The sequence below is a fragment of the Amblyraja radiata genome, chromosome 15 (assembly GCF_010909765.2).
Source record: "Amblyraja radiata isolate CabotCenter1 chromosome 15, sAmbRad1.1.pri, whole genome shotgun sequence".
Classification (NCBI taxonomy): domain Eukaryota; kingdom Metazoa; phylum Chordata; class Chondrichthyes; order Rajiformes; family Rajidae; genus Amblyraja; species Amblyraja radiata.
Genome location: NC_045970.1, coordinates 7,371,713 through 7,399,049, shown reverse-complemented (window position 1 = coordinate 7,399,049; position 27,337 = coordinate 7,371,713). Strand labels below are relative to the sequence as shown.

General features: G+C 43.7%; 2 protein-coding genes across 3 annotated transcripts in view; one reads left to right on the top strand and one right to left on the bottom strand.

Annotated features, from left to right (window-relative positions):
- The first annotated feature begins 817 nt into the window (after positions 1-817).
- On the top strand, positions 818-11,601 carry ffar4 (free fatty acid receptor 4). Its single transcript, XM_033034739.1, has 3 exons — positions 818-1,357; positions 9,487-9,615; positions 11,179-11,601. Exons 1-3 carry the CDS (start codon positions 818-820, stop codon positions 11,599-11,601), a joined length of 1,092 nt encoding a protein of 363 aa, XP_032890630.1.
- A 1,165-nt stretch (positions 11,602-12,766) lies between these two features.
- rbp4 (retinol binding protein 4) overlaps positions 12,767-27,337 on the bottom strand; it is a 34,679-nt gene continuing 20,108 nt past the window's right edge. The window contains exons 2-7 of one of the 2 annotated variants that reach the window (XM_033033584.1): positions 25,359-25,408; positions 24,989-25,124; positions 24,749-24,882; positions 24,544-24,650; positions 17,572-17,784; positions 12,767-12,967 (exon numbers count right to left, since the gene is read on the bottom strand). In XM_033033584.1, coding sequence (XP_032889475.1) covers positions 12,954-12,967; positions 17,572-17,784; positions 24,544-24,650; positions 24,749-24,882; positions 24,989-25,114 — 594 coding nt within the window. In that variant the 5' untranslated portion in view covers positions 25,115-25,124; positions 25,359-25,408 and the 3' untranslated portion in view covers positions 12,767-12,953. Of the gene's footprint in view, positions 12,968-17,571; positions 17,785-24,543; positions 24,651-24,748; positions 24,883-24,988; positions 25,125-25,307; positions 25,327-25,358; positions 25,409-27,337 lie in introns of those variants that run through there. The other variant, XM_033033583.1, reaches the window with a different exon arrangement.

Below are 27,337 nucleotides of genomic sequence, written 5' to 3'. Positions count from 1 at the left end.
GACTGTGTGCATTAGCCCAATCTACGCTTGGTCTTGCCGATATATAAGAGTCCACAACTTGAAACTCACAGCCATGGGAGTTTGTATACTCTTCTGCAAGTGCTTGATGTTAGACTGTCTGGATGTTTACAGCTTCCGGACACAGTAAAGCATTTTATAGCCCGCAAAATACTTTTGAACAGTGTGTAAGATTACACATGCGTATATCCTGGAATCAAAATCTTTGGTGATAGAAGACACGGAACGCATTGCTACATCTTGTGATGATTTGAAAGTGTTGTTACATTTTATTCATGTTTTAATGAAGAGCACCTTGTCAAAAATATGTTCAGATTATTAGTATGAGACAACGCTGTGGTTATCCGTACGGTTATCCAGATTTGGTGGAAGGCTCTAATTAAATAGATATAACCCAGGGATAGGCCATTTATCTTTCAGTGATAGGAATCTTTAATATGCTCAAAGGATGATCCACTGTTCGACAAGTTAATTTACAGTTGTCTCTGACTTTACTTCCTCATAAGGCAGCAATAGAAAGTAATATTCCAAGGACAGATATGAAATACTGTTCATTGAAAAAACATATTGAGGGAGTATGATGATAATATTTTATGATCTGCAGCCTTCGGTAAACATATAAATGCTGGAAGATGCCAGTTGTAAATGTTCATAATCTGCTGTGTGGCTGAAACCAAGGAGCTGCCCTTCTGAATGGGTTTGTGAAATACCCGAAGAGCTTTGTATCTATAGTTGGTGATTTTGCCTCTGTAGCTTTTTCCAGGTATAACACTGTATTGTGCTGATTAGCATTCCAAAGATGGAGGATAATTCAAATAATTTACTGAAAAACCAGGAGACGAACAGATCATTTTTCACATTTTTTTCTGAATTCAGGACCTCCGACCAAATCATCACAGTCACTATTGAGTCCGTGGTACTTGGGACGGTTTTTCTGATCTCCATGTTGGCTAATGTCTGCATGATCGCACTTGTGGTAAAGGGCAAGAAGCTGGCCAATTTTCAGTGCTTTGTGCTAAACCTCTTCTTGGCTGATATTGTGTTTGTGGGGGTGATCCCAGTCATCATCACTGTTCGCTGGACTGAATCCTGGACCCTTGGACCTTACGTGTGTCACATACTGTTCTACATCATGGCCACAAGTGGCTGTGTGACCATCATCACCTTAGCTGCCATTAGCGTCGAGAGATCTACCGCCATTTTGAGTCTGCGCTTAAGGTCTCCTCTGCATTTCAAGTGGGTGACTGCAGTTGTGCTGACCATTTGGTTATTTTCAGCCATTACATCTCTGCCACTGTGCCTTTATTTTCAGATGATGACTGTTCAGGTTAAAGGCCAGGTAAGACTGATCTAAATCATTTAATGTGTAGGAAGGTTTACACCGAAGATAGACACAAATTGCTGGAGTATCAACAGGACAGGCAGCATCTCCCGAGAGAAGGAATGGGCAATGTGTCGAGTTCCTTCTCTCCAGAGGTGCTGCCTGTCCCGCTGAGTTACTCCAGCATCTTATGTCTATCTAAATAATTTAATGTCAGTCCAGCACATGGCAATCTTGAAATATTAATAAAAATTTGCACTGAAGGATTTAAAATTATCATTTTAATTCCAGGTCTACAACAACACAGAAGGATTGGCTTAGACAAAAATGCTGGAGAAACTCAGCGGGTGAGGCAGCATCTATGGAGCGAAGGAAATAGGCAACGTTTCAGGTCGAGACCCGAAATGTTGCCTATTTCCTTCGCTCCATAGATGCTGCCTCACCCGCTGAGTTTCTCCAGCATTTTGTCTACCTTCGATTTTCCAGCATCTGCAGTTCTTTCTTAAACAGAAGGATTGGCTTTGTTATATCAATGTCACAGCAGTTCACTGTTCGGTCTCTTGAAGCTCAGCTTAATTTCTTACTGTAAACTCCACATTTTGATTAGGTTTTTATCAAATGCTTCGGGAGAAATAGAGTAATGGTGGGAGGGGTGAAATTTGTTGCTTGAGAAGTTCTGCATAAGGATTTGAATTCCCAAATCCTAATCAGCTGATGATACAAGAAGAATTGCAGTTTGGAGTAGAATTGTTCAATTAATTTTGTGCATGCCATGTCTGTGGTAAAGATCAGATACTGAATTTCAGACTTTTACTGGTGTTTTGAAGATTATATTCTAAGCTTCTATTAACTTTATCATGAATATTGAAAAGCAGCAGTGTTTTCCCCTCTTACATCAACTATTCTAACTCGTTATTCATGAAGAATCTAAAAATGGGAAATATGTAATAAATATAAAAAGATAAGAGAAATACTCTGGAGGGTTATCGAATCTTAAAGTTAGAAAGGTCATAGAGTGATACAGTGTGGAAACAGACCCTTCGGCCCAACTTGCCCACATCGGCCAACATATCCCAGCTACATTAGTCCCACCTGCCTGTGCTTGGTCCATATCCCTCCAAACCTGTCCTTTCCATGTACCTGTCTAACCGTTTCTTAAATGATGGGATAGTCCCAGCCTCAACTACTCATCTGGCAACGATCCACACACCCACCACCCTTTAATTAGACTCCGAATTAAATCTTTTCATCTTCACCTTGAACTGATCCTCGAATCCCCTACTCTGGGCTAGAGACTATGCATCTACCCGATCTATTCCTCTCTTGATTTTATAGAAGCTCTATAAGATCACCTCTCATCCTCCTGAGCTCCATGGAATAGAGACCCAGCCTACTCAACCTCTCCTTAGAGCTCAGACCCCCTAGTCCTGGCAACATCCTTGTAAAATTAACATATGATGAATTTGGCATTTTGGTATTTGTGCATCAACCCAGATTAAGCGACTATTTTTCTCACGTACTCTTTCAGCTGGAGCTAACAAAATAGGTATATTTTTCAGGAACTTTGTTTTATTTGTAGCCACTGATGTTTAGAAGCTGATGAGGGGCCTAATGGATGCACTTTGTACACATTTAGAGAGCTGGCTCATTTGTAAAACCAGTGAGAGTGGATGTGAGGGGAAGATGTGAAAAAGCCCCTGTTCTTGGGACATCATCATTAATTCATAACAACTCGACTCCAGAATTGTTGGGTTGTAGTTGAATAAAATAACTTATTAATTCAAAAACACGCAGCTACCTCCAAAAAAGGACTTTATAATTATTCAAATTTTCTTATGTCGACGAAACGTAATGTCATCCTAACTGAGGTCAGCATAAAACCCTACAATTGATTGTACAATCAAATATTGTAAAATAACTCAGACACATTATGTTGAAAAATGTCCTTGTACTGAAAGTACTTCAAGTATATATAAACAGAAAAGTAAAGCCTAATCATATATTGGCAGCTGTTTATAGGTGATCCCTGTGTTACGAGCGTTCATGTGAAGGAAATTTATCCTTGCACAATTCACAAATGGCCATCGCCAAACGTGATGGCAGACGATGCGCCTTTGCGTCACGTCATATCATGCTCTCGCTCATTTTCTCGCAATGAAATTTTCTAGGAACATTAAACTATAACATTTTATTATTAATGTTTAATGTTTTATGTGTCATTCTTAATTGTTACTGTATGTCGTGTGGAGCACCAAGGCAAATTCCTTGTATGTGAACATACTTGGCCAATAAACTTATTCATTCATTCACATAACATGGGGGTCACCTGCAGTAAGAAAATGTGCAAATAATTTCCCCTTGTCTCTGTAGCTTGCTAATCGTAGCAGCCGAAACAATGGGTCAGGCAACTGGGAACGTGCCTAAAATGAACTTGACCGACATTATATTAACCTTACTGAATTATTTTTTAGAACAAGGTTGAATTAAGAGTAAATCTTTAGTTTGGTGTGGTTTATTATTGTCATGTATAGGGATGCAGTGAAAAGCTTGATCTGTGTGCTAACCAGTCAAACGAGTATAATCGGACACAAGTGACAAAAGAGTGAAATGATTGTCACAGGGCTGCCAACTCTCACGCTTTGAGCGTGACACTCACGCATTTCCAGCCAATTCTCACGCCCTCACGCTGAAGACTGAATTCTCACGCTGGGAGGGGGAGGAAAGAGGGATGGGGGGAGGAAAGAGGAAGGGGAGGAAAGAGGGAGGGGGAGGATGGAGGGGGGGAAGGAAAGGTGTGTGTGTGTCTGTCTCCCTGTTTGTGTCTCCTTGTATGTATGTGTGTGTGTGTGGGGGGCTGTGTGTGTCTCCCTGTGTGTGTGTGTGTGTGTGTGTGTCTCTGTGTGTGTGTGTGTCTCTCTGTGTGTCTCTGTGTGTGTGTGTCTCTCTGTGTGTGTCTCTCTCTGTGTGCGTGTCTCCCTGTGTGCGTGTCTCCCCGTGTGTGTGTCTCCCTGTGTGTGTGTGTGTGTGTGTCTCTGTGTCTCCCTGTGTCTGTGTGTGTGTGTCTCTGTCTCCCTGTGTGTGTGTGTGTGTGTGCGTGTCTGTGTGTCTCCCCGTGTGTGTGTCTCCCTGTGCTTGTGTGTGTGTGTCTCCCCGTGTGTGTGTGTGTGTGTGTCCCAGTGTGTGTGTGTCTGTCTCCGTGTGTGTGTGTGTGTCTCCCTGTGTGTGTGTGTCTGTCTCCCTGTGTGTGTCTGTGTGTCTGTCTCCCTGTGTGTGTGTGTGTGTGTCTCCCTGTGTGTGTGTGTCTCCCTGTGTGTGTGTGTGTCTCCCTGTGTGTGTGTGTGTGTGTCTCCCTGTGTGTGTGTGTGTGTGTCTGTCTGTCTGTCTCCCTGTGTGTGTCTGTCTCCCTGTGTGTGTGTGTGTCTCCCTGTGTGTGTGCGTGTGTGTGTGTGTGTCTGTCTCTGTGTGTGTCTCTGTGTGTGTGTGTGTGTGTGCGCGTGCGCGTGTGCGTGTGCGTGCGTGTGTGTCTTCCTTTGTGTATGTGTCTCCCTGTGTGTCTGTTGTCACATCCTGGCATTAGACAGGGCTGCCAACTCTCACGCTTTGAGCGTGAGAGTCACGCATTTCAGCCAATTCTCACGCTAATGACAGAATTCTCACGCTGTCTTCAGTCCCTGCAGTTTGTCTCTTTTGCGTCACATCAGAGCGATCTGTGCGGTCTGGGGAAGCGTGTCAGTTGGCGGCTGTGAGTGACGTCGCATCTCTTCTCTTCTATTCTTTCTTGGTTGGATGTGCAGCCGCCGACAACATGAAGCAGCCGGAGATAGAGCTAACCAGGTGAATCAGTTGTAAAACATGGGGGGACCACAATGAGGCCAAACATCTAGGACAGGGTTCGGCAACCTACGGATAACGGGCCGAATCCGGCCCGTAACCTGAAAAATCGCGTTTATTTTCAATTCGTTTACGCAGAGTCAGGGCAGGCGAGCCGACCTGAGAATTGCAGCCAGTCCCTGGGACGCGAGCTGATCTGGGAACGGCAGCCAGTCCCTGGGCACGCAGAATGCCAACTTGATCATTATGGACAAATTGGGCCAGCCACGTACATGTTGTATAACTCTGACTCTATGAAGATCTGAATGGGCTTAGAATGACCATTTAAGCAAAATTACCCTCACTTTCCCCATTTTGATTCTTGAGATTAATATCCCTTTGCTCTGTTAACAGCGTTAAAGTACTTATGAGGTCGAGTCAGGAAAGGGAACATGTTATTTTCTTTTAGTTTGCTTTAATTTGTTAGTCGATTTTTTGTTGATGCCATCATTTCTGAAATGGTCTTAAAGTAACTTAACTGTTAGAAAGCAGTAATAAGTGATTTTTGTCCAAACAATTGGAACTTGCATAAAATGTTTGCATTATTAGCAGGATTGCCAACTCTCACGCATTGAGTGTGAGACTCACGCATTTCACAAAATTCTCATGCTCTCATGCTGATCACAAAATTATATAATGAGAATAGGACCTGTTTTGCTTAACAAATAGTGTAGGAAGGAATTGCAGATGCTGGTTTAAACTGAAGATAGACACTAAAAACTCAGCAGGCACTCTGGAGAGAAAGAATGGGTGATGTTTCGAGTCGAGGCCTTCAGCCTGAAGAGGTTGAAAACCAGCCATAAAACACAATGACTGGACATGTGTGTTATCCAACTAAGGGCAGAAATCAGAATCATGTGTTCATCTTTATTCACGTGACACCATAATAAACATATTACAGAAAAAATAATTTAATGGTGTGGCACGGTGGCGCAGTGGTAGAGTTGCTGCCTTACCACCACATGGGTTTTCTCTGGATATTCCGGTTTCTCCCATATCTGAAAGAAGCGCAGGTTTGTAGGTTAATTGGCTTCTGTAAATTGTCCCTGGCGTGATGGATGGAATTGGTGTATGATAGATTGCTGGTCGGTGTGGACTTTGTGGGCGGAAAGGCCTGTTTCCATATATATTTTTACATATATATCTTAATTTCATTGAACCATATATGATTGAATATGTGGCATTATTTTCGTCTAGTTTCTATATTCAAAGGATAAGGTTGAAACCGTCTGAAGAAGGGGTTCGGCCCGAAACGTTGCCTATTTCCTTCGCTCCATAGATGCTGCCTCACCCGTTGAGTTTCTCCAGCAATTTTGTCTACCTTCGATTCTCCAGCATCTGCAGTTCCTTCTTGAACAAGGTTGATTGATTTATTTGTGCAGAACAGTGATGGAAGTCCAACTTTTGCTTTGTTTCTCTGAAATGTTCTCTATATATATATATATATATATATATATATATATATGCATAACAGCATGAATATAATCTGATTTCCATACATGAATATAGTCATTCATGTGCTGCACCTGTTGATCAGCCTGGCTCTATTGTGGAATGTAATTAGGAATGTAATTTAGCCTAACCTTATTCATATCTAGTCCAATTTAAAGCATAAATGTTGCATTCAAATGCAAGTTAAAAGACTCGTTACAGTATGCACCAGATTGCACAATTTCAAGCTGAAAAATGCAAAAGCTCCCTACCATGGAAGGCGGAACACCCCCCTCCCAAGCGTTCGATGCTGACCATGGGCGCTGTCTGTCTGGAGTTTGTACCTTCTCCCTGTGACCACGTGGGTTTTCTCTGGGTGCTCTGGTTTCCTCCCACACACCAAAGGTGCATGGGTTTGTAGGTTAATTGGCTTCGGTATAAAAATTGTAAAATTGTCCTTAATGTGCCAGGATAGTGTTAATGATCAGTGCGGACTCGTTGGGCCGAAGGTCCTGTTTCCGCACTGTATCTCCAAAGTCTAAAGGTTGTGGGAGAAAGGAATGTTTGTTTTCCTCATATGTATGTAAACACAAAACATATTGTTGATGGTGGAATTGTACAATAAAAAGAGAATGGTGGACGTTTGCTGATCTACAGAAAATCTCAGGCATTTTTAACTCATTTAAATGTGACACATTTGCTTTGTGTGATATATTATTTTATGAGTCAATGATACAACAGCCAGCATTCCTGTGGTCGTTAAATAACACAATGCGTTTCAGTACTATACAGGAAAAGCAGCAGTTTCCCCATTGATGTTAAGTAATGTTAAACTGACAATAATTTGGAATCAGTAGCATGATTTTTATTTATAGGGACTGATTTGAGATTGCTTTGAACTTTGGTAGTGCAATTGAAACTACATAAAGACATATTTTAGAACTTTTAAAATGAAGCTTAAGGTGCCAGGAGACAAATTTGGCAATTGGTTAATAACATAGAAAACATAGAAAATAGGTGCAGGAGGAGGCTATTCAGCCCTTCGAGCCAGCACCGCCATTCATTGTGATCATGGCTGATTGTCCCCAATCAATAACCCGTGCATGCCTTCTCCCCATATCTCTTGACTCCCCTTGAGCTCTATCTAACTCTCTCTTAAATCCCTCCAGTGATCTGGCCTCCACTGCCCTCTGTGGCAGGGAATTCCACAAATTCACAACTGTCTTGAGTGAAAAAATAAATTCTCACCTCAGTCTTAAATGACCTCCCCTTTATTCGAAGACTGTGGCCCCTGGTTCTGGACTCGCCCTAAATTGGGAACATTTTTCCTGCATCCAGCGGGATGAGCATTAATTTCTCTAACCAAGTAACCCTTGCTTTCCCCCTCTCTCCGACCCTCCCCCACTCGAGTTCTCCGACTAGTTTCATTGTCCTGATTAATGTTACTGATTGTATGTCTCGATGTCACCACCCCCATAGCTGACAATGATCCGTCATCTACATTTCCTTGATCACCGTCTGCTTTGATCTGCCATTTTCACACCTTACTCTTCCATATCTCGTGTCTCCCTCTCCCCTGACTCTCTGAAGAAGGGTCTCGACCCGAAACCTCACCCATTCCTTCTCTCCAGAGATGCTGCCTGTCCCACTGGTTTCTCCAGCATGTTGTGTCTATCTTCAGTGTAAACCAGCATCCGGGGCTCCCCCCTACACACTCCTCACATCCTCACCAACTCCCACTAGATTCTACTGCAGTGCTCAATTAATCTATAAAACCAAGTGTCTTTGGGATATGGGGAAACACATACAGACACAGGGGAAACACTACACTACAGATTGATTACAGGCAGAATTATTGAGAAGATGGGGAGAATACATTACCTAAGTTACATGGAAAGTATGGACCAAGCGCAGGCTGGTGGGACTAGTGTAGCTGGGACATGTGGGCAAGTTGGGCGGAAGGGCCTGTTTCCACACCATATCACTCTATGACAATAAGTATGAGACTGCCAAATATAGACAGTAGTTCAAAATCCAAGTGGTGGAAAAGAATATTAAACTATGATTTACACTTTCCCTAAAGAAAATAAAATGCTTCTTTCAGTACAGAAAACGCCAGTGTTCGCATCTGTCCAGGTGTGGCTCCAACAAAGCATTTTAGGATTCAACAAACCTTTCTTTGTCAAATACCACAACCGCTTTACAAAAAGGCAAATATCCTATTTGCTTATTGCATCTGCAAGTTAACATACAAACGCCCTCATCCCTTTGGGCAGTAGAACATAATAAATATTCATATTTCCTCTTCCTCTTTACAAAGTGATAAACCTAATACTTCTCTACATTTAACTTCATGTCATCTTTTACCTAAATTTACCAAAACACAAAGTTCTGTGGGAAACACTGTGAAAAGCAAAAGAATCTAGATGGGGGTGACATTTTTGCTACAATCAGTCAGCTAGCAAGTCCCTAAACTGCCAGCTGTCTGTCACCCCCAGTCCTTTTAGGTGAGGCAGAGGTCCACTTGCACCTCCTCCAAACTCATCTACTGTATCCGCTGTTCCAGGTGTGGACTCCTGTATATCGGTGAGACCAAGCGCAAGCTCGGCGATCGTTTCGCTGAGCACCAGTCTATTGTCTATTAGGTTTACAACATCATTTTTGTTATTTAATCTTTTCTGCCTCTCCACAATTACTGGACCATCGTTTCAGTACAGTTTAGTTTATTGCCTTATTTCTTAATTAATACGTGATGGAATTCATCATTCTCTCTCCAGAAATGTATCATTCAGTTGGTTGCGTCAATCTCATTTGTAAGTGATGTAATGCTTTTCATATTTAAACAGGAATATCAAATTTGTACACTGGTCTGGCCCAACATCCTGCAAGAGATCATTTGGGATGTCTTCTACAGCCTGGTTGATTTTGCGGTTCCAGGATTTATCATTGTCATCAGTTATACAAAAATATTAAAGGTATCTGCTTTCAATCCACAGAACTATTGTCCATTAAAACTCAAAAGGCTGGAAATACTCAGCAGGTCAGGCAGCATCTACGAAAACGGAAATAGTTAATTTTCAAGATGATGAATTTTCATAAAGACCTCGTATTTAAATATAGTTAAAAATAATGTATTTCTGTTAAATATATTTGTTCCATGAGCATGAAGGTCAAACAACTTAGATGTACAATTCAACTATGAACAAAGAACATGAGATCTGGTGCTTTTCAAACTCAGTGAGGCAGGTTGTACCGGATATATAAAGCTGCTCAAAGATGTAGCTCACTGTCTTGTAGGACTCATTCTACAGCATTTCCCACTGTGCATCATGGGCCAGAACCAGGGGTCACTCACTATCCCACATCACCCATTGCCCAGACACCCTCTGTCCCACATGCCCATTGTCCAGAGTAACTCACTGTCCTGCATGGACAGTCATCTGGAGGCATGCAGTGTTCCACACGGGACAAGCCCAGAAACATTCACCATTTTGCATCGACCACTGCCATGCATCACCCACTGCGCCACATCACCCAGTGCCCAGTCACCCACTGTCCTATATGTTCCTCTACCTAGTCATCCTCTGACCCACACCCATTATCACACACACCCACTGCCCATTCACCCTCTGTCCCCCATGCCCCTTGCCCAGAGTTGTCACATGTTCCTTTCCCCAGAGTCATAGAAACATAGAAAATAGGTGCAGGAGTAGGCCATTCGGCACATTCGAGCCTGCACCACCATTCGATATGATCATGGCTGATCATCCAACGGTATCCCATCCCTGCCTTCTCTCCATACCCCCTGATCCCTTTAGCCACAAGGGCCACATCTAACTCCCTCTTAAATATAGCCAATGAACTGGCCTCAACTACATTCTGTGGCAGAAAATTCCAGATTCACCACTCTCTGTGTAAAAAATGATTTTCTCATCTCGGTCCTAAAAGACTTCCCTCTTATCCTTAAACTGTGACCCCCTAGTTCTGGATTTCCCCAACATCGGGAATAATCTTCCTGCATCTAGCCTGTCCAACCCCTAAAGAATTTTGTAAGTTTCTATAAGATCCCCCCTCAATCTTCTAAATTCTAGCGTGTACAAGCCGAGTCTAACCAGTCTTTCTTCATATGAAAGTCCTGACATCCCAGGAATCAGTCTGGTGAACGTTCTCTGTACTTCCTCTATGGCAAGAATGTCCTCAGATTAGGAGATCAAAACTGTATGCAATACTCCAGGTGTGGTCTCACCAAGACTCAGTCACACATTCCCCACAGTCACTCAGTCACACATTCCTCACAGCCCATAGTCACCCTCTATCCCCCAGCTAAGTGATCCATGGTCCCACACGCCCACTGCCCCCTCACCCACATACCCACCCTCACCAGCATGTCAATCACCCAGCACTCCACCTGGTCTCCAATAACCATCTTTGTGATAATACCACGCTCTCAGAAATCAAGATTAATGCTGTACAGTTTCACACTAATGTAAGATTCGATAATAATATTTTGACTGTGTGATGATTCCACTTTTACGCAGATTACCAAAGCTGCCCGGAGAAAATTGCAAGCCAATAGGCCATGTCCAGCTCATCAACCGATGGTCCGAGTTTCCAAACAGGATTATTGGCTCTTCCGGACTCTACTAGTCCTCATGCTCTCTTTCTTTATCATGTGGACTCCTATTTTTATTATTATATTTTTGATTCTCGCGCAGAGCTTTAAAAGAGACTTGTTCCTGTCCTCCACCTGGTTTTTCTGGGTCTGTGCATTTACACTTGCCAACTCCGCTGTGAATCCTATTTTATATGGTGCCACTCAATCCAAGAGCAAATGGCAGTATCTTCTTCATTTCTTCCACTTATCCCGATTTAAAAACCGTGGCAACTTGGCTACAGAACACACATTAAGGAAAGTCAGAACGCAAGATCAACAGACTCCACCTTCTGTTATTTACGACTAAGTTACCAACTGGGAGATTCGATCTTCATGGAGTTAACTATAGGATCAAAACCTGATCAATGCGCAATGGGTATCGTTAGGCAGAAGAAAACTGATTCCATATAATGCTATGTTCATTATTTTGTATCTTAGTGAACATTCTTATCACTCTTGTTAAATATGTATCATTACTGCAGGATTAATGCAAAATAACTAAAGGCTTATTTCACAATTCCTTGCACAATCTAATCTGCCACACTTGATCGGTAGTTAAATAAACCATATAACTATTACAGTACGGAAAACAGGCCATCTCGCCCTTCACGTCCGTGCCGAACACTTATTTTCCCCTAGTCCCATCTACCTGCACTCAGACCATAACCCTCCATTCATTTCCCATCCATATACCTATCCAATTTATTTTTAAATTATAAAATCGAACCTGCCTCCACCACTTCCACTGGAAGCTCATTCCACCCAGCTACCACTCTCTGAGTAAAGAAGTTCCCCCTCATGTTACCCCTAAACCTCTGTCCCTTAATTCTCAAGTCATGTCCTCTTGTTTGAATCTTCCCTACTCTCAATGGGAAAAGCTTATCCACGTCAACTCTGTCTATCCCTCTCATCATTTTAAAGACCTCTATCAAGTCCCCCCTTAACCTTCTACCCTCCAAAGAATAAAGCCCTAACTTGTTCAACCTTTCTCTGTAACTCAGTTGCTGAAACCCAGGCAACATTCTAGTAAATCTCCTCTGCACTCTCTCTATTTTGTTGACATCCTTCCTATAATTAGGCGACCAAAATTGTACACCATACTCCAGAATTGGCCTCACCAATGCCTTGTACAATTTTAACATTACATCCCAACTTCTATACTCAATGCTCTGCCAATACTAAAGGCCAGCACACCAAAAGCTTTCTTTACCACCCTATCTACATGAGATTTCACCTTCAGGGAACAATGCAGTTATTCCTAGATCCCTCTGTTCAACATTCCTCAATTTGCTACCATTTACCATGTACGTCCTATTTTGATTTATCCTGCCAAGATGTAGCACCAAGTCGATTCAAGAATTCTACAGTTCTATTGTAAGAATATTAGATTACCAAACTTTCCTTCCTTGGTATGGGTTACCTAACCTGTGATACTAATTAAAATAAAAATAAATGTAAGATTTATGCACGAGTGTTTGTCATAGATTTATTTGATAAGTAATAATACCACAAAAGCAATGTATGACTGGAAGCCCACTTGCACTTAAATTGTGAGCCTGAGCAAAATATATTCACAAGGTGATCGAAGCTAGTCCGAGCGTTTTCTAGACCAATCTTCACAGCCACGATTATTGCCAAAGTGGCATGAATCCAATCGATCTACAGACATGAATCTGCAGAAGAAGCAAAATACACATCATTCAGATATTGAAACCATGACGTCAACATTCTCCAGCAAGAATGTCAATCGATTAAGCTAGCTAAGAGTGAATATTCTTCTTAATCAATCATAAAAATACCCAAAATTGAATGTAAAAAATTAGCAGAAAAATCAAAAGATATTAACAGTGTGACGGACATTTCCTCTTCACTCCAACATACATGACATTTTAGAAACCGTTACCTTGAGGAGCGTAGTAGATACAGCGGCATGGAGGTCCCTGCTATTGGAACTCAATTCTCAAAAGAACATCGCATTTCTCACTCACTAGTCTGGCGTCTGTACGGCCAGGAAACTATAGAGAGTGGAGTATGTAGTCATTTCATTTTCTGATGGGAATCTCCCAGTATTTTAAGAATATATTGCACTTACTACACTGCATTCCATTGAATGCAATGTCCATACATATTCATCTGACATTTAAAAAATATTTAAATTAATTTCAGGTCTTGATCTTCTATAGTTGCATCTCTCCATTGAAGTCTCAAAGTCTCGTGCTGATGCAAACTTAAGCAGTCAACAGCATGTCCAACAATGCTGCCTGTGCTTCCAGCTTTCCTTGGAGTGTACCAGTGGGCTTCCTGTGGAGTCCCACAGAATAGTCATAGAATCATACAGCATGTCAACTGGCCCTTCGGCCCAATTCAACCATGCCGGCAATGAGTCCCATCTAAACCAGGCTGAACTTCAACAGATTGCCCAATTCGTGGATTGTCTGGTACATCTGTGGCAGATCAACTAGGGAACAAGGACACAGACCAATTTAAATCAATGGTAAGGAATGTCTACCCAGAGAGTAAGGAGATCTTTTTATTTGATTTAGTGTTAATAATGTAAATGTTTTTAATTATCTTTAAGTATGTGTGTGGTGTTAGTTTTACCTTTTTGGATAATTTATGTTTTTTCATGTACCTCCTTGGTGCTTTTAAATGTTGGTGAACATCAAAGACATTCACACACATTTGATTCAAATAATAAATGTATTAGTCGTAAATCAAGGATTGGGAGCTCGCCAGTTATCCAAGCCATTTTGTGCTGGGAGTAGCTGCTGTCTCAATGGAAGACGGCATTTGGAATGTACTGTGAGGTCCAAGGATAAGGACAAGGCCAGCATCTTCAACAGAAAAATTGCCCCATTATTCCATATAGCCCAAAATTAATGTATTCTTGAGCTAAAATCTCTAAACTAAACTAAAATTAAACTAAAACTAAAATGGTGTTAAAGGATATGGGTTTAATTGGGCCAGGAAGAAAATTATGCAATTTTAATTTCCAATTTATACAATAAACTAACGTGCATATTTCTTATTTTATATTATTCATCGTTGTCATTGTTATTCATTGTTAGGTTAATTGGCTTGGTATAAGTGTTAAAATATCTGCCCTAGTGTGTGTAGAGTGGTGTTAATGTGCGGGGGTCACCGGTCAGTACAGACTCGATGGGCCGAAGGACCTGTTTCTGTGCTGTATCTCCAAACTAAACTAAAGTCAAAGAACAGCGAATGAAAATAAAAACCGTCAGATTGAGGCAATCTGCAAATCAACACAAACTGCTATAAATACTCAGCAAGTCAGGTCAGGCAGCAAGTCAGGTCAGGCAACAGTTCATGTTTCAGTTCATAGAGCTGTCATCCCTTCCACAGGCTGCCTTGCCTGCTGAACTTTCCTACATTTTCCATTTTCCTACATTTACGTTGAATGACAATTTTGAAGAGGAAGAGAGCTTCTCCACAACAGGCTGGAATGACTGCACCACTACAGTGGGATTACATCATTGCAAGTTTACATTACTAGTTTTCATCACAAATGGGGCCAAAGGAATTTAGACTGAAATGCTGGGAATAGGTGCTGAGTTGACATTGAAAGGAAATGTGTGGAAATAAAGAACATGAATGAATACTTCAGTGATAAATATCTTTAAAATGGCTTATGGGTGCACAGATATAACATTTCAGTTTTCACATCTTACTAAAGATGAAAAATGATTGTGGAAATAAACGGTGTGTATTCGGAAATTTACAGATGCCAATTAACCTACAAACTCGTCGTCTTTGGAATGAAACCAGAGCAGCCGGAAGAAGCCCACGTGGTCACAGCGAGAACATGCAAACTCCACACAGGCAGCAGCCAAGGTCAGGATCAAACCCATGTCTCCACTGCAGCTGCACCACCGTGCCACTGAGGCATCCTTGAAAATACTATCCACCCTATGCTCCTTTAGTTATGAACTAACTCCAGGTTTAGGGAATTATTTTACCTGATAAACATGTTAGGCCTGAGTAAAATGAATCCCTAGTTTATGATTGTGATGGACTGATTTTGTAAAGACATTATTGAATCAGTTTATGTAACTTTGACTGTATTGTAATTTTAAAAAATACAATACAATACAATACGATATGGATAATTTTAATAGCATAATTGTGAAAAAATAATTTATTATTTTTTTAAATTACAATATTTTGAGCTCTGGAAATTGGCATTTATAAAAAGTGGCAAGAATGTTTGAAAGTATATTGACTACATTTTAATTTGCCTTTGCTTTCCTTCATTTTTAGGAATGACTGCATAGAAACATAGATACATAGAAAATAGGTGCACAAGGAGGCCATTCGGCCCTTCGAGCCAGCACCGCCATTCATTGTGATCATGGCTGATCATGCCCAATCAATAACCCGTGCCTGCACTTGTGTTAGTTCCTGGGATTTAACCTTGCAGCGTGTATAGTGGAGGCGCAGTCGTCTTTCTTACAGTTTGGTTTTCTTCCCAACCAATTGTTCAAGCGCTTTTGATTGCAACATGCGCCTTAATTTAGTTCAACAAAGAAACTGTTGGCTGACAATTGATTGGAAGTGGTGAACATTGGTTGACAATTGAGTGGAAGTGGTGAAGAGGCATTCCTGGACCTTAGGCAAATTCTATAAGCTGATTCCCAGAACAAGGCAGCAGTGGGGAAATCAGCAGTCCTTCAGCAGGAAGGAAATTGCCCCATAGTATGAAATCCTGGACAATACATGTCTAAGTTGGGAAGGCAGCTTAATTTAGTTTAGTTTAGAGATCCAACATGGAAACAGGCCCACCTAGTCCATGATCACCCATTCACACTAGTTCTGTGTTATTCCACTTTCTCACCCACTCCCTATACACTAAGGACAATTTACAGAGGCCAATTAACTTTCAAACCTCTACGTTTTTAGAACGTGAGAGGAAACCGGAACACCCAGAGGAAACCCACACAGTTACTGGGAGAACATGCAAACTCCACCCAGACAGCACCCAAGATTGGTATCAAGTTCAGGTCTCTGGTGCTGTGAGGCAGCAGCTCTACTAGCTGTACCACCTTAGATACAATCAAGTGTTGATGAGGGAAAGCTTCCAAATGTTTGCTAACACTGAGAAGAAGGCTCCAGGGTTAGAGGGAATTGGAACAGAGCCTAGGATGTAACCCAACCTGGGATGTAGTCCAGTTTGCAGTAGTTGCAGATCATGGATAAATCTCATTTGACAGATGGACCAATGCTAGAGAACATGTGATCAGGGCAGCACTGTGCGTAGTGGTAGAGTTGCTGCTTTACAGCGCCAGTTCGATCCTGACTACGGATGCTGTCTGTTCAGAGTTTGCACGTTCTCCCTGTGACATGCGTAGGCTCACTCCGAGATCTTCGATTTCCTCCCACACTCCAAAGACGGACAGGTTTGTTGGTTAATTGGCTTGGTATAAATATAAATTGTCCCTAGTGTGTGTACGATAGTGTTAGTGTGTGGGGATTGCTGTTTGGCATGGACCTGGTGGGCTGAAGGGCCTGTTTCTGCACTGTATCTCTAAACTAAACTAAACTAAATTAGGAGGTGTGGGAATTAAATGTAAGAGTTGGCTGCAGGGAGGCAGACCAATACTCTCTGCCAAGATGGGAGAGAAAAATTATCTCTGTTATAAAGAAGAATAAGAATATGAGTGGCAGACTCAGTAAACCAAAGGAGACATGTGGGAGCTATTAGAAATGTGAGGACTGATGGGGAGAAGTCGGGAAGAGAAGAGAAGGCTTGCACCAATAGTTGCCACTTTCCTCTTGTGAGAGAAGGTTGGCAATTGGAGGCAGCTATCCAGGGTTTAAAAGCCATTTTCTGTGATGTAAGTGATCGAGAATCACAAAGTTGCAGAAATAAATCTGTGCCAATAGGTTCTGGTGCTTGAAACTAAGGCAGACTGGAGAGGGCCATTGCTGGTGCAAGATCTACAATTCAGACTGGAAGGGCTTGCAGTAAATATCGTGTAATAGGCAGCCATTAGGGGTCAGTGATCTCACCAGAAAGCTATTATATCATCTTAGTCGGCAAATATTTTATTCTTCTTGCGTATGGCGTGCACAGCCTAAAGTTGTAGGTCAACTTGTTCTATTTGTTTGTGCACGTCGGATGATTGCATTAGTCGAAACAGGGTGGACCACGTGGTTGCAATCTCCCACCCCAACATTTTATTCAAGAATCCCCATAAAAAATATCATAGTCCACTCACAATGGAACACAGAACTCATGCAATGATTTTCATTCCTTTACCTGTTTGAAGAATGCGTTTGTATTTGTATGCCAGACAGATGTGTTCCTGCCATTTTCGGACAATGCGCTGTGTATCATAGGTCAGTCCGTCAGGGCTGCGTGAAAACACAAACGAGTAGCTGTCCGCACAAGTCCCATTTTCATACAGCTTTCGGCATGTGTATGTGATGGCATAGTTATCATAATCTGTGTCAACGATCCAGTGATCATCATCTGAAAGAAAGACACATTGCAATGTATCCTGTACCCCAAATACACACACATAATCCAAGATAGGTCTGTTCTACTGAACGTTGGTCAACGGTTCCAAAGCTTCACTTTGTCTAGTTTTCTTCCTTATGTTCTTCGGAAATGTAAAGCTGTGAAATGTAAAACTGTTAATCATTGCCGACATGTACCAAATCCTGTCCACCCATCACTCTTGAGCTTGTTGACCACCTCGTTTTAAGATTCTCACACTTGTTTTTGAATCCACCTTGTTCTCGCCCTTCCAAGTCAATAGACAATAGGTGCAGGAGTAGGCCACTCGGCCCTTCGAGCCAGCACCGCCATTCAATGTCATCATGGCTGATCATCCCCAATCAGTACCCCGTTCCTGCCTTCTCCCCATATCCCCTGACTCCGCTATCTTTAGGAGCCCTATCTAGCTCTCTATTGAAAGCATCCATAGAACCTGCCTCCACCGCCCTCTGCGGCAGAGAATTCCACACTCACAACTCTCTGTGAGAAAAAGTGTTTCCTCGTCTCCGTTCTAAATGGCTTACCCCTTATTCTAAAACTGTGGCCCCTGATTCTGGACTCCCCCAACATCGGGAACATGTTTCCTGCCTCTAGCGTGTCCAAACCCTTAACAATCTTATATGTTTCAATAAGATTACCTCTCATCCTTCTAAACTCCAGAGTGTACAAGCCCAGCCGCTCCATTCTCTCAGCATATGACAGTCCCACCATCCCAGAATTAATCTTGTAAACCTACGCTGCACTCCCGCAATAGCAAGAATGTCCTTCCTCAAAGACTCCGTAATCCCATTCCATCCTTCAATCATGAAACTATGGATGCTGGAATCTTGTGCAAAAACAAAGTGCTGGAGGGGTCTTAGACTAAGAATAAAGGGGAGGTCATTTAAAACTGAGATGAGAAAAAATTTGTGAGAGTTGTGAATTTGTGGAATTCCCTGCCACAGAAGGCTGCAGAGGCCAATTCACTGGATGAATTTAAAAGAGAGTTAGATAGAGCTCTAGGGGCTAACGGAATCAAAGGATATGGGGAGAAGGCAGGCACAGGGTACTGATTGTGGATGATCAGCCATGATCACAATGAATTGCGGTGCTGGCTCGAAGGGCCTAATGACCTCCTCCTGCACCTATTTTCTCAGTTTTCTATGTAACTCAGCGGGCCAGGCAGGATCTGATTTGGATGGACATACAGCGATTTGTGTTGGGACCCTTATTCAGACTGATTCAATCTGCAGAAGGATCTCAACCCACAGCATCGTCTATCCATTTCCTCCACAGATGCTGCCTGACCCACTGAGTTATTCCAGAACTGCTTTTTGCTCTACAATTGTTAGCCCAATTTTTCCGTATGTTTCCATCGTAAATAAAACGTGTTGGTGGTTTTGCACAATCTATCACATGCTTATGATTGCAATGCTGGAGCAGTCACTTCAGATGGTCTCGGTATTGGCAGGAGAGGATGATCCTCACAAGTTCTCTGTTCCATGTCCACAGCTGCACCACACATCTGCATTCCGCCCACCTCAAGGGCCATGTGTAGCGATAGTGACATTCTGCCTGGAAGGATTATCCAGGAAGGTCTTTCCACACCACCAGCCAAGGATGGTATCATGCTTTATTGTGGCAAACTCCATCCACCCACTCTGACAATTTAGTGTTAAGAGAGTTGGTGGTAAAATTGAGTGTCAAAGTTTACATGGAAATCTGCGTTTTCAGATGAAATTCTCCAGTGTCAAAGTACGAAGAGAGTATTGGACCCAAGAATGGGTTGTTAGGGGACGCCAGAGGTAATGTTGCAAACGCAGGAAGAGAAACTATTGTTGGTGACTGTCTGTGACTAAACTAATGAGCATGAAGCCAGTCAACAGAAGTCCCAGTCACTTGGATATTGGAGGGGAAGCGTTGTGGATGGCATGGTTAACCAATAGACAATAGGTGCAGGGGGAGGCCATTCGGCCCTTCGAGCCAGCACCACCATTCACTGTGATCATGTCTGATCATCCACATTCAGTACCCCATTCCTGACCAATATCAAAACCTGCAGTCTGGTTGAGAAGAGTAAAGAGGAATGGGTTTACAGCTGCCAATGTCACATTTAAGATGTGTGTAGGAAGGAACTACAGATGTTCAAGAAGGATCTGCAGATGCTGGAAAATCGAAGGTAGACAAAAGTGCCGGAGAAACTCAGCGGGTGCGGCAGTATCTATGGAGCGAAGGAAATAGGCAACGTTTCGGGCCGAAACCCTTCTTCAGACTCAAAAAGTCCTTCTTCAGTCTGAAGAAGGGTTTCGACCCAAAACGTTGCCTATTTCCTTCGCTCCATAGATGCTGCCGCACCCGCTGAGTTTCTCCAGCACTTTTGTCTACCAAGGAACTACAGATGCTGGTTTATATCGGAGATAGACACAAAATGCTGGAATAACTCAGCGGGACAGGTAGTATCTCTGGAGAGAAAGAATGGGTGACACTTCGGGACACTTCAGACTGAAGAAGGCTCTCATCCCAAAACTTCACCCATTGCTCACATAAGATGTTGCTGGTGACTTTGACGAGAGCCCCAGCATAAGCAGTCTAATTAAAGAGACTGAAATAAGGTAAACAGGACCCAAGCGACTTCCATGGACTTTGGACAGGGAAGGTAAATTTGAATGGAGCTGTTATTTGCAAGTATGCAACGTTCAAAGGATTTCTGAGAAGGATGTTGACAGATGCTTTAAACAAGATAGGTCAGAGCCTGAGGAGAGACAAGAGTCAATTGGCGTGCCAATCGAAATAGCATGGCAAAGCTTGCAAACAGCTTTGGGATGTTCCGTGCATAATGCTGGCAATCATGGTGCCAATTACATAACCCCAGTGGCTAATGACGTTTTCACAGCCCAAGTACCAGTGATTATTTGCTCAGGGTGTAGTGAACTACAAATAATCTTCTGATGATATTGGCAAACTTGCCCATGAATAAGTTAAACAAAGTGATAATGATATATTTTAGCTTGGCATCTTCATTCAACAGAAAGAGTGTGGCTTGGAAAAGATCCCATCTTAAACCACAGACCTCTCTTCCTCCCAGAGATAAGTCTATATCTAATGGAAACACTGTTGGCATTCAAGAGAAGCTGTGATTGTAAAAGTCATGCGAATACCCAGGTGCACCAGGTCCTGGGCCAAGCTTTAAATTTAGAAAGAAAATTCTAAGAGAGGAAACAAAGAAAGGAACTTTCAAAGATTTCTGGTCAGTAGTAACTACTTAAGAAACATAGACAATAGGTGTAGGAGGAGGCCATTCGGCCCTTTGAGCCAGCACCGCCATTCATTGTGATCATGGCTGATCGTCCCCACTCAATAACCCATGCCTGCCTTCTCCCCATATCCCTTGATTCCACTAGCCCCTAGAGCTCTATCTACTTGCTGAATACTTGTTTTTGTTTAGTATTTTTGAACAACGTGAATGGCTATTTATCAAATGTGCTTGCTATTTGTTTATAGGTTGTTTACCTGTCCACCAGTTTGTATGAATGGAACATTTTGCACCCAACCCTCCAGTTTGACACACATTTGGAGTAACAAAACTGTGGCAGTGAGGTGAATATTTACAGACTGAAGAAAGATCCCTACCCGAAACATCGTCTGTCTATTCCCGCTACAGATGCTGCCTGCTTCGTTGAATTCCCCCAGCATTTTTGCGTTTTCCTCAAGATTCATGTATCTGCAGTTCATTGTGTCTCTATTTGTAGACAGCAATTTGTAATGTCTGGGTTTGGGATGTCCCATTTGATAAGTCCCGTACCCAAGCAACCCTGTCCTGCCTGATCTTATTCCATGCGCATTGTTTTGGCCAACCCTGAGGTGGTTTAACCTGAAGCATTAAAGTCGGCCACCATCAGAGATGAAATGTGTAGGAAGGAACTGCAGATGCTGGTTTACACAGAAGATAGACGGACAATGCTGGAGTAACTCAGCGGGACAGGCACCTTTGTGTGTGGCTGCATCAGGTGGAGCGTAGAGCCAAGGCATGTGGGCACCAAGTGTCACTACCTGCCCCCAGTGTTGCGAAGGATGGGCCTGGCGCAGATGCCACGCAATGTGCCAGTCAGCTGGACATTGCCACACCATCTGTCGTTCGTGGAAAGTTTCTTCTGGACCAACACCTTTGACCATAAGTTCATTGGCAGTGGTCAGAACGGAATGTCCTGCAGGCACTGCAGGGAAATTACTCCATGGACCCTGTGGCGTGGTTCCCAGAGCACACTGCCCAGCTTGTCTGGCAAAATGTCTCATCACCAGAACTCACCAACAAGCACCAAGACCTGGCTTGGCTGGCGGTGAGGGGAGCCCTCCCAGTCAGATCCTTCCTGCACCGTCAGAACCTCACTACCAGGGCACGCTGCCCTTGGGACGGCTGCTATGGAGAGGAGACGGTTGCCCACGTCTTTGCAGAGTGTGGATTCGCAAATAGAGTCCGGAGAGGTCTGCAAGGGTCCCTGCCACTTTTCCGAACAGCTCCGTCACAGAGAACTGTGATTTATGGACTGTTCCCAGGGACACATTCAGAGACTGACATCGAGTGCTACTGGAAGGTCATCATCTCAGTGAAAGACGCTCTTTGGTCTGCCTGAGCGTTGTTGACCACCCAGCGGAGCGAGATGTCCATCAGGGAATGTTGCCGACTGGCCCACTGCAGACTGCAGGAGTACGTGCTGAGGGACGCACTGAAGCTCGGTGCAGCCAACGCCAAGGCTCTGTGAGGGAGGGCCACAGTCTGGGGTCCTTCCGCTGGTGGACATGGGGAGCAGGGTGTGGTGGAGACGCCTCTCAAAATAAGGGAAGGGATTCCACACCAGTGGGCCACAAGGCTGGGGGGATAAATTTGTGATTTGGGGAAACTGTATTGTATGTATGTATGTATGTACAGCATCCGAGAATGTTGGATGGAGTTTTGTATGGATCATGTATAGAATATATTTATTTCTCGAATAAAGTCTATTTTGAAATTAAAAAAAAAAAAATCTCTGGCTGGCAGAACTCATTGCTTCTGTTCAGAGATGCTGCCAGTCCCGCTGAGATACTCCAGCAATCAGGAAGGAAATGCAGGAATCCATAGAAACATAGAAAATAGGTGCAGGAGGAGGCCATTCAGCCCTTCGAGCCAGCACCGCCATTCAATGTGATCATGGCTGATCGTCCCCAATCAATAGCCCGTGCCTGTCTTCTCCCCATATCCCTTGACTCCACTAGCCCCTAGAGCTCTATCTAACTCTCTCTTAAATCCATCCAGTGATTTGGCCTCCACTGCCCTCTGTGGCAGGGAATTCCCCAAATTCACAACTCTCTGGGTGAAAAAGTTTTTTCTCACCTCAGTCTTAAATGGCCTCCCCTTTAAACCACTGTCCCACGGTAGGAGTTCATTCCAAGAGCTCTCCTGAGTTTGCCCTGATTCGAACTTGGAGATTTACAGTAATGGCCACTCGTCGGTACTCGGGGCTCTCGTGGACATTTTTCAACATGTTGAAAAATCTTCACGAGTCTTCCCGTGCTTACCTGCCGTTAGCGGGTCTTCCCGAGTACCTGCCGTTAGCGTTACGAGCCGCTAAGAGACGTCCCCGAGCTCCGACGTACCCGCTACGTTCATTCTCCGTGCTTACCACGAGTTTGATTATTTTTTTAAACTCGGGAGAGCTCTTGGAATTAACTCGTACCGTGGGACAGGGCGATTATTCTAAGACTGTGGCCTCTGGTTCTGGACTCGCCCAACATTGGGAACATTTTTCCTGCATCTAGCCTGTCCAGTCATTTTATATGTTTCTATAAGATGCCCCCTCATCCTTCTAAACTCCAGTGAATACAAGCCTAGTATTTTCAATCTTTCCTCATAGAAACATAGAAACATAGAAATTAGGTGCAGGAGTAGGCCATTCGGCCCTTCGAGCCTGCACCGCCATTCAATATGATCATGGCTGATCATTCAACTCAGTATCCCGTACCTGCCTTCTCTCCATACCCTCTGATCCCCTTAGCCACAAGGGCCACATCTAACTCCCTCTTAAATATAGCCAATGAACTGGCCTCGACTACCCTCTGTGGCAGGGAGTTCCAGAGATTCACCACTCTCTGTGTGAAAAAAGTTCTTCTCATCTCGGTTTTAAAGGATTTCCCCCTTATCCTTAAGCTGTGACCCCTTGTCCTGGACTTCCCCAACATCGGGAGCAATCTTCCTGCATCTAGCCTGTCCAACCCCTTAAGAATTTTGTAAGTTTCTATAAGATCCCCTCTCAATCTCCTAAATTCTAGAGAGTATAAACCAAGTCTATCCAGTCTTTCTTCATAAGACAGTCCTGACATCCCAGTAATCAGTCTGGTGAACCTTCTCTGCACTCCCTCTATGGCAATAATGTCCTTCCTCAGATTTGGAGACCAAAACTGTACGCAATACTCCAGGTGTGGTCTCACCAAGACCCTGTACAACTGCAGTAGAACCTCCCTGCTCCTATACTCAAATCCTTTTGCTATGAAAGCTAACATACCATTCGCTTTCTTCACTGCCTGCTGCACCTGCATGCCCACTTTCAATGACTGGTGTACCATGACACCCAGGTCTCGCTGCATCTCCCCTTTTCCTAGTCGGCCACCATCATCATATGACAGTCCCGCCATCCCAGGGGATCAGGTTTAGTTTTTTTCACACTAGCCTGGTCTCATCTCCACCAACCCACGCCCACTCTCACCCGCCAGCTTACTCACTGCCTTTCTGCAGATGTTCCGCTGCCCCCCAGTACTTCAGTTGGAATTTGGCTGGGTTGGCCGTGTCGTTGAAGGTCCCCATCATCTCGGCGCACACGATCCACTCCCTGCAGTGTGTGGGGGCAACACAAATGGGGTGAAGGTGAGGAGATAGAGAGGGGGGCGAGGTGGGGGTGCAGCGAAGACCACAGACCAGTTTACTCACGGCAGTAAAGTGACCAGCCCTATCGCCTTGGCAATCATCGTCCCATTTTCAATCCTGAAGTCGGCGTGGATGTTACTCTCCAGGAACAGACCCTGTGGGTCCTTCTTGGCGAAGCCGTACCATTTCCCCGTGTACTGTGGTGGGTGGGAAAGGGCGGCCGGTTAGCGACAGTCACATCCCCCTCCTCTCCTGCTCCTTGTCCGCCCAGAGACTCCCCTCCCCTCCTCCCCTAGAACCTACCCGGGTCTTGTTGAAGTTGTCCTTCACTTGGAAGTTGTCCACCACGCAGTCGGACTTGGCGAAGCAGCTGGAGATGGGGAAGAGGGCCAGCAGCAGCGCCAGGGCTGTGTGCTGTAACATGGTCATGTGTAGAGTCCTGGGGGGAAGGTGGAAGGCGGAGTGTGAGACCTGGACATTGCAGGCTGCTGCTGCTGCTGCCACTGCCACTGACTGACCTGCAACTGACTGACCTGCCACGCCGCAGTCAGGCCACATTTACCCCCCCCCTTCACCGTGTGCTACAAATCTCAATGAACCAATACAAACCATATCAACTCACATACACTCAAAGTCTCAAATAAACCAACTCAGATCTCCATCCAGGCGTTACCTTTAATCCAATTGTGAATGCAGAGCTCTGTGTAATTCTTTCCAGCAGTTAGTTGGTTTCCTCTCTGCAACTACATGCAACCAAAGATCTTATAGCGGATCTTTGCATGCAACTACACCCACCCACCCACAACCCCGTGGCGACTATCATTCGCAATCTTTCCTTCCCTCCCCCACCCACACTGGGTAAAGCATTGGGATGTGAATCATTCACAGGGGCTGCGTTTTCAACAGTTATCTAACCGCGGCATTTCGTCTCCGCCCTCTGCCCCAGTTCAACTCTTCAAGGGTAAAACCCCATGTCGACCTCACCCCCCACCTCCCCCACCCAAACGCCCACTAAAATATTCCCAATATTACGGCTGAACTGCAGAGGAAAAACAAACAGCGTTTTTCCCACACAACCCTAATTATGCAGCACAATGTTAGCTCGCCACATCTCCCAACCATTGAGGAAGGAACGAGGAGGGCCCAAAATATCTGGGATGCTTTCACAAGTCCTTGACTTCCCTTCCCTCGATCCTTTATTCTACAATAACTGGCACCAAACGTTGACGCCATCTGGTTTAGGTACTGAACACAAATGTTTGTGGGTTTTGCTGGGTCACTGACATGCTGAAATGCACTTTGTACGCGATTTTTATTTGTTAAAACGATGTTATCTCCACACATTTAGCTTTTGTCCATAATATTCTGAATCAAAAGGTTTATCAAGTTCACCGTGCCTCTGGATTTACTTCTCAGCGTTTAGCTCCATAATTTAATAGGATCCATGTCCCAAGTTGTATAACGAGATCTTTGCATGATATATTACAAATAGAAGAGGGATATATTTATGAAACTAGACCAAGTCAAGTCAAGTTTATTCGTCACATACACATACGAGATGTGCAGTGAAATGAAAAGTGGCAATGCTTGCGGATTGTGCAAAAAAAAACAACAAAACAGAATGGAACAGAATCAGTAATTACATATTTGTGGGGGGAAAAAAGAAAAATACAGCAATTTAAAAAAGACACCACACAATAGTAAATTGGTCCAATAAAGTTAGTCCCTGGTGAGATAGGAGTTTACAGTCCTAATGGCCTCTGGGAAGAAACTCCTTCTCATCCTCTCCGTTTTCACAGCATGGCAACGGAGGCGTTTGCCTGACCGTAGCAGCTGGAACAGTCCGTTGCTGGGGTGGAAGGGGTCCCCCATAATGTTGCTGGCTCTGGATCTGCACCTTCTGATGTATAGTTCCTGCAGGGGACGAATGTAGTTCCCATAGTGCGTTCAGTCGAACGCTCTACTCTCTGCAGAGCCTTCTTGTGCTGGGCAGAGCAGTTCCCAAACCAGACCAAACCTTTGGTTGTCACAGCACTAAATTCAGTTACATTTTATATAGATATATATCTCGGCCAAGATGCCCCATTTAAAGGTAGTCCCATTTGCCTCCATTTGACCCATATCCCTCTAAACCTTTCCTATCCAACTTGTCAATGTGTTGCTGTACTACCTGCCCCAGCCACTTCATCTAGCAGTTCATTCAATACACCCACCAATCTTTATGTGAGAAAACACCTCAGGCTCCTATCATTTAATTCCTCTCTCAACCTTCACTCTCTAGTTCTGGTTCCCCAGCCATGTGCCTCCCATAATTTTACATATCTCTAGAAGATATATAAATCCCTCATTCTCCTTAACTGGAGAATAATGTATTTCCCTGCCACTCCCTATAACTCAGTCCCCCGAGTCCTGGCAACATCCTTGCAAATCTTGTCCGCACTCTTACCTGCTTAATGGCATCCTTCAAGCAGGGCTGCCAACTCTCATGCATTAAGCGTGAGAATCACGCATTTCACCCGATTCTCACGCTCTCACGCTGATCACAGTATTTCCCACGCTCACATTTTTTTTTTAATGAACAAAGTCACGAAAAATTCAATTCGCCCAAGGCTTCCACACTCACCAATGAGAATAGCTTTCTGTCAGCGGGTT

What these genes read in the sequence shown, in the direction of transcription:
- ffar4 (XM_033034739.1), top strand. Translation starts at nt 818, where the DNA reads ATGGAGGATAATTCAAATAATTTACTGAAAAACCAGGAGACGAACAGA. An exon ending in CTGTTCAGGTTAAAGGCCAG is followed by an intron (nt 1,358 to 9,486) that starts GTAAGACTGATC and finishes ATATTTAAACAG; the next exon opens with GAATATCAAATTTGTACACT. An exon ending in GTTATACAAAAATATTAAAG is followed by an intron (nt 9,616 to 11,178) that starts GTATCTGCTTTC and finishes ACTTTTACGCAG; the next exon opens with ATTACCAAAGCTGCCCGGAG.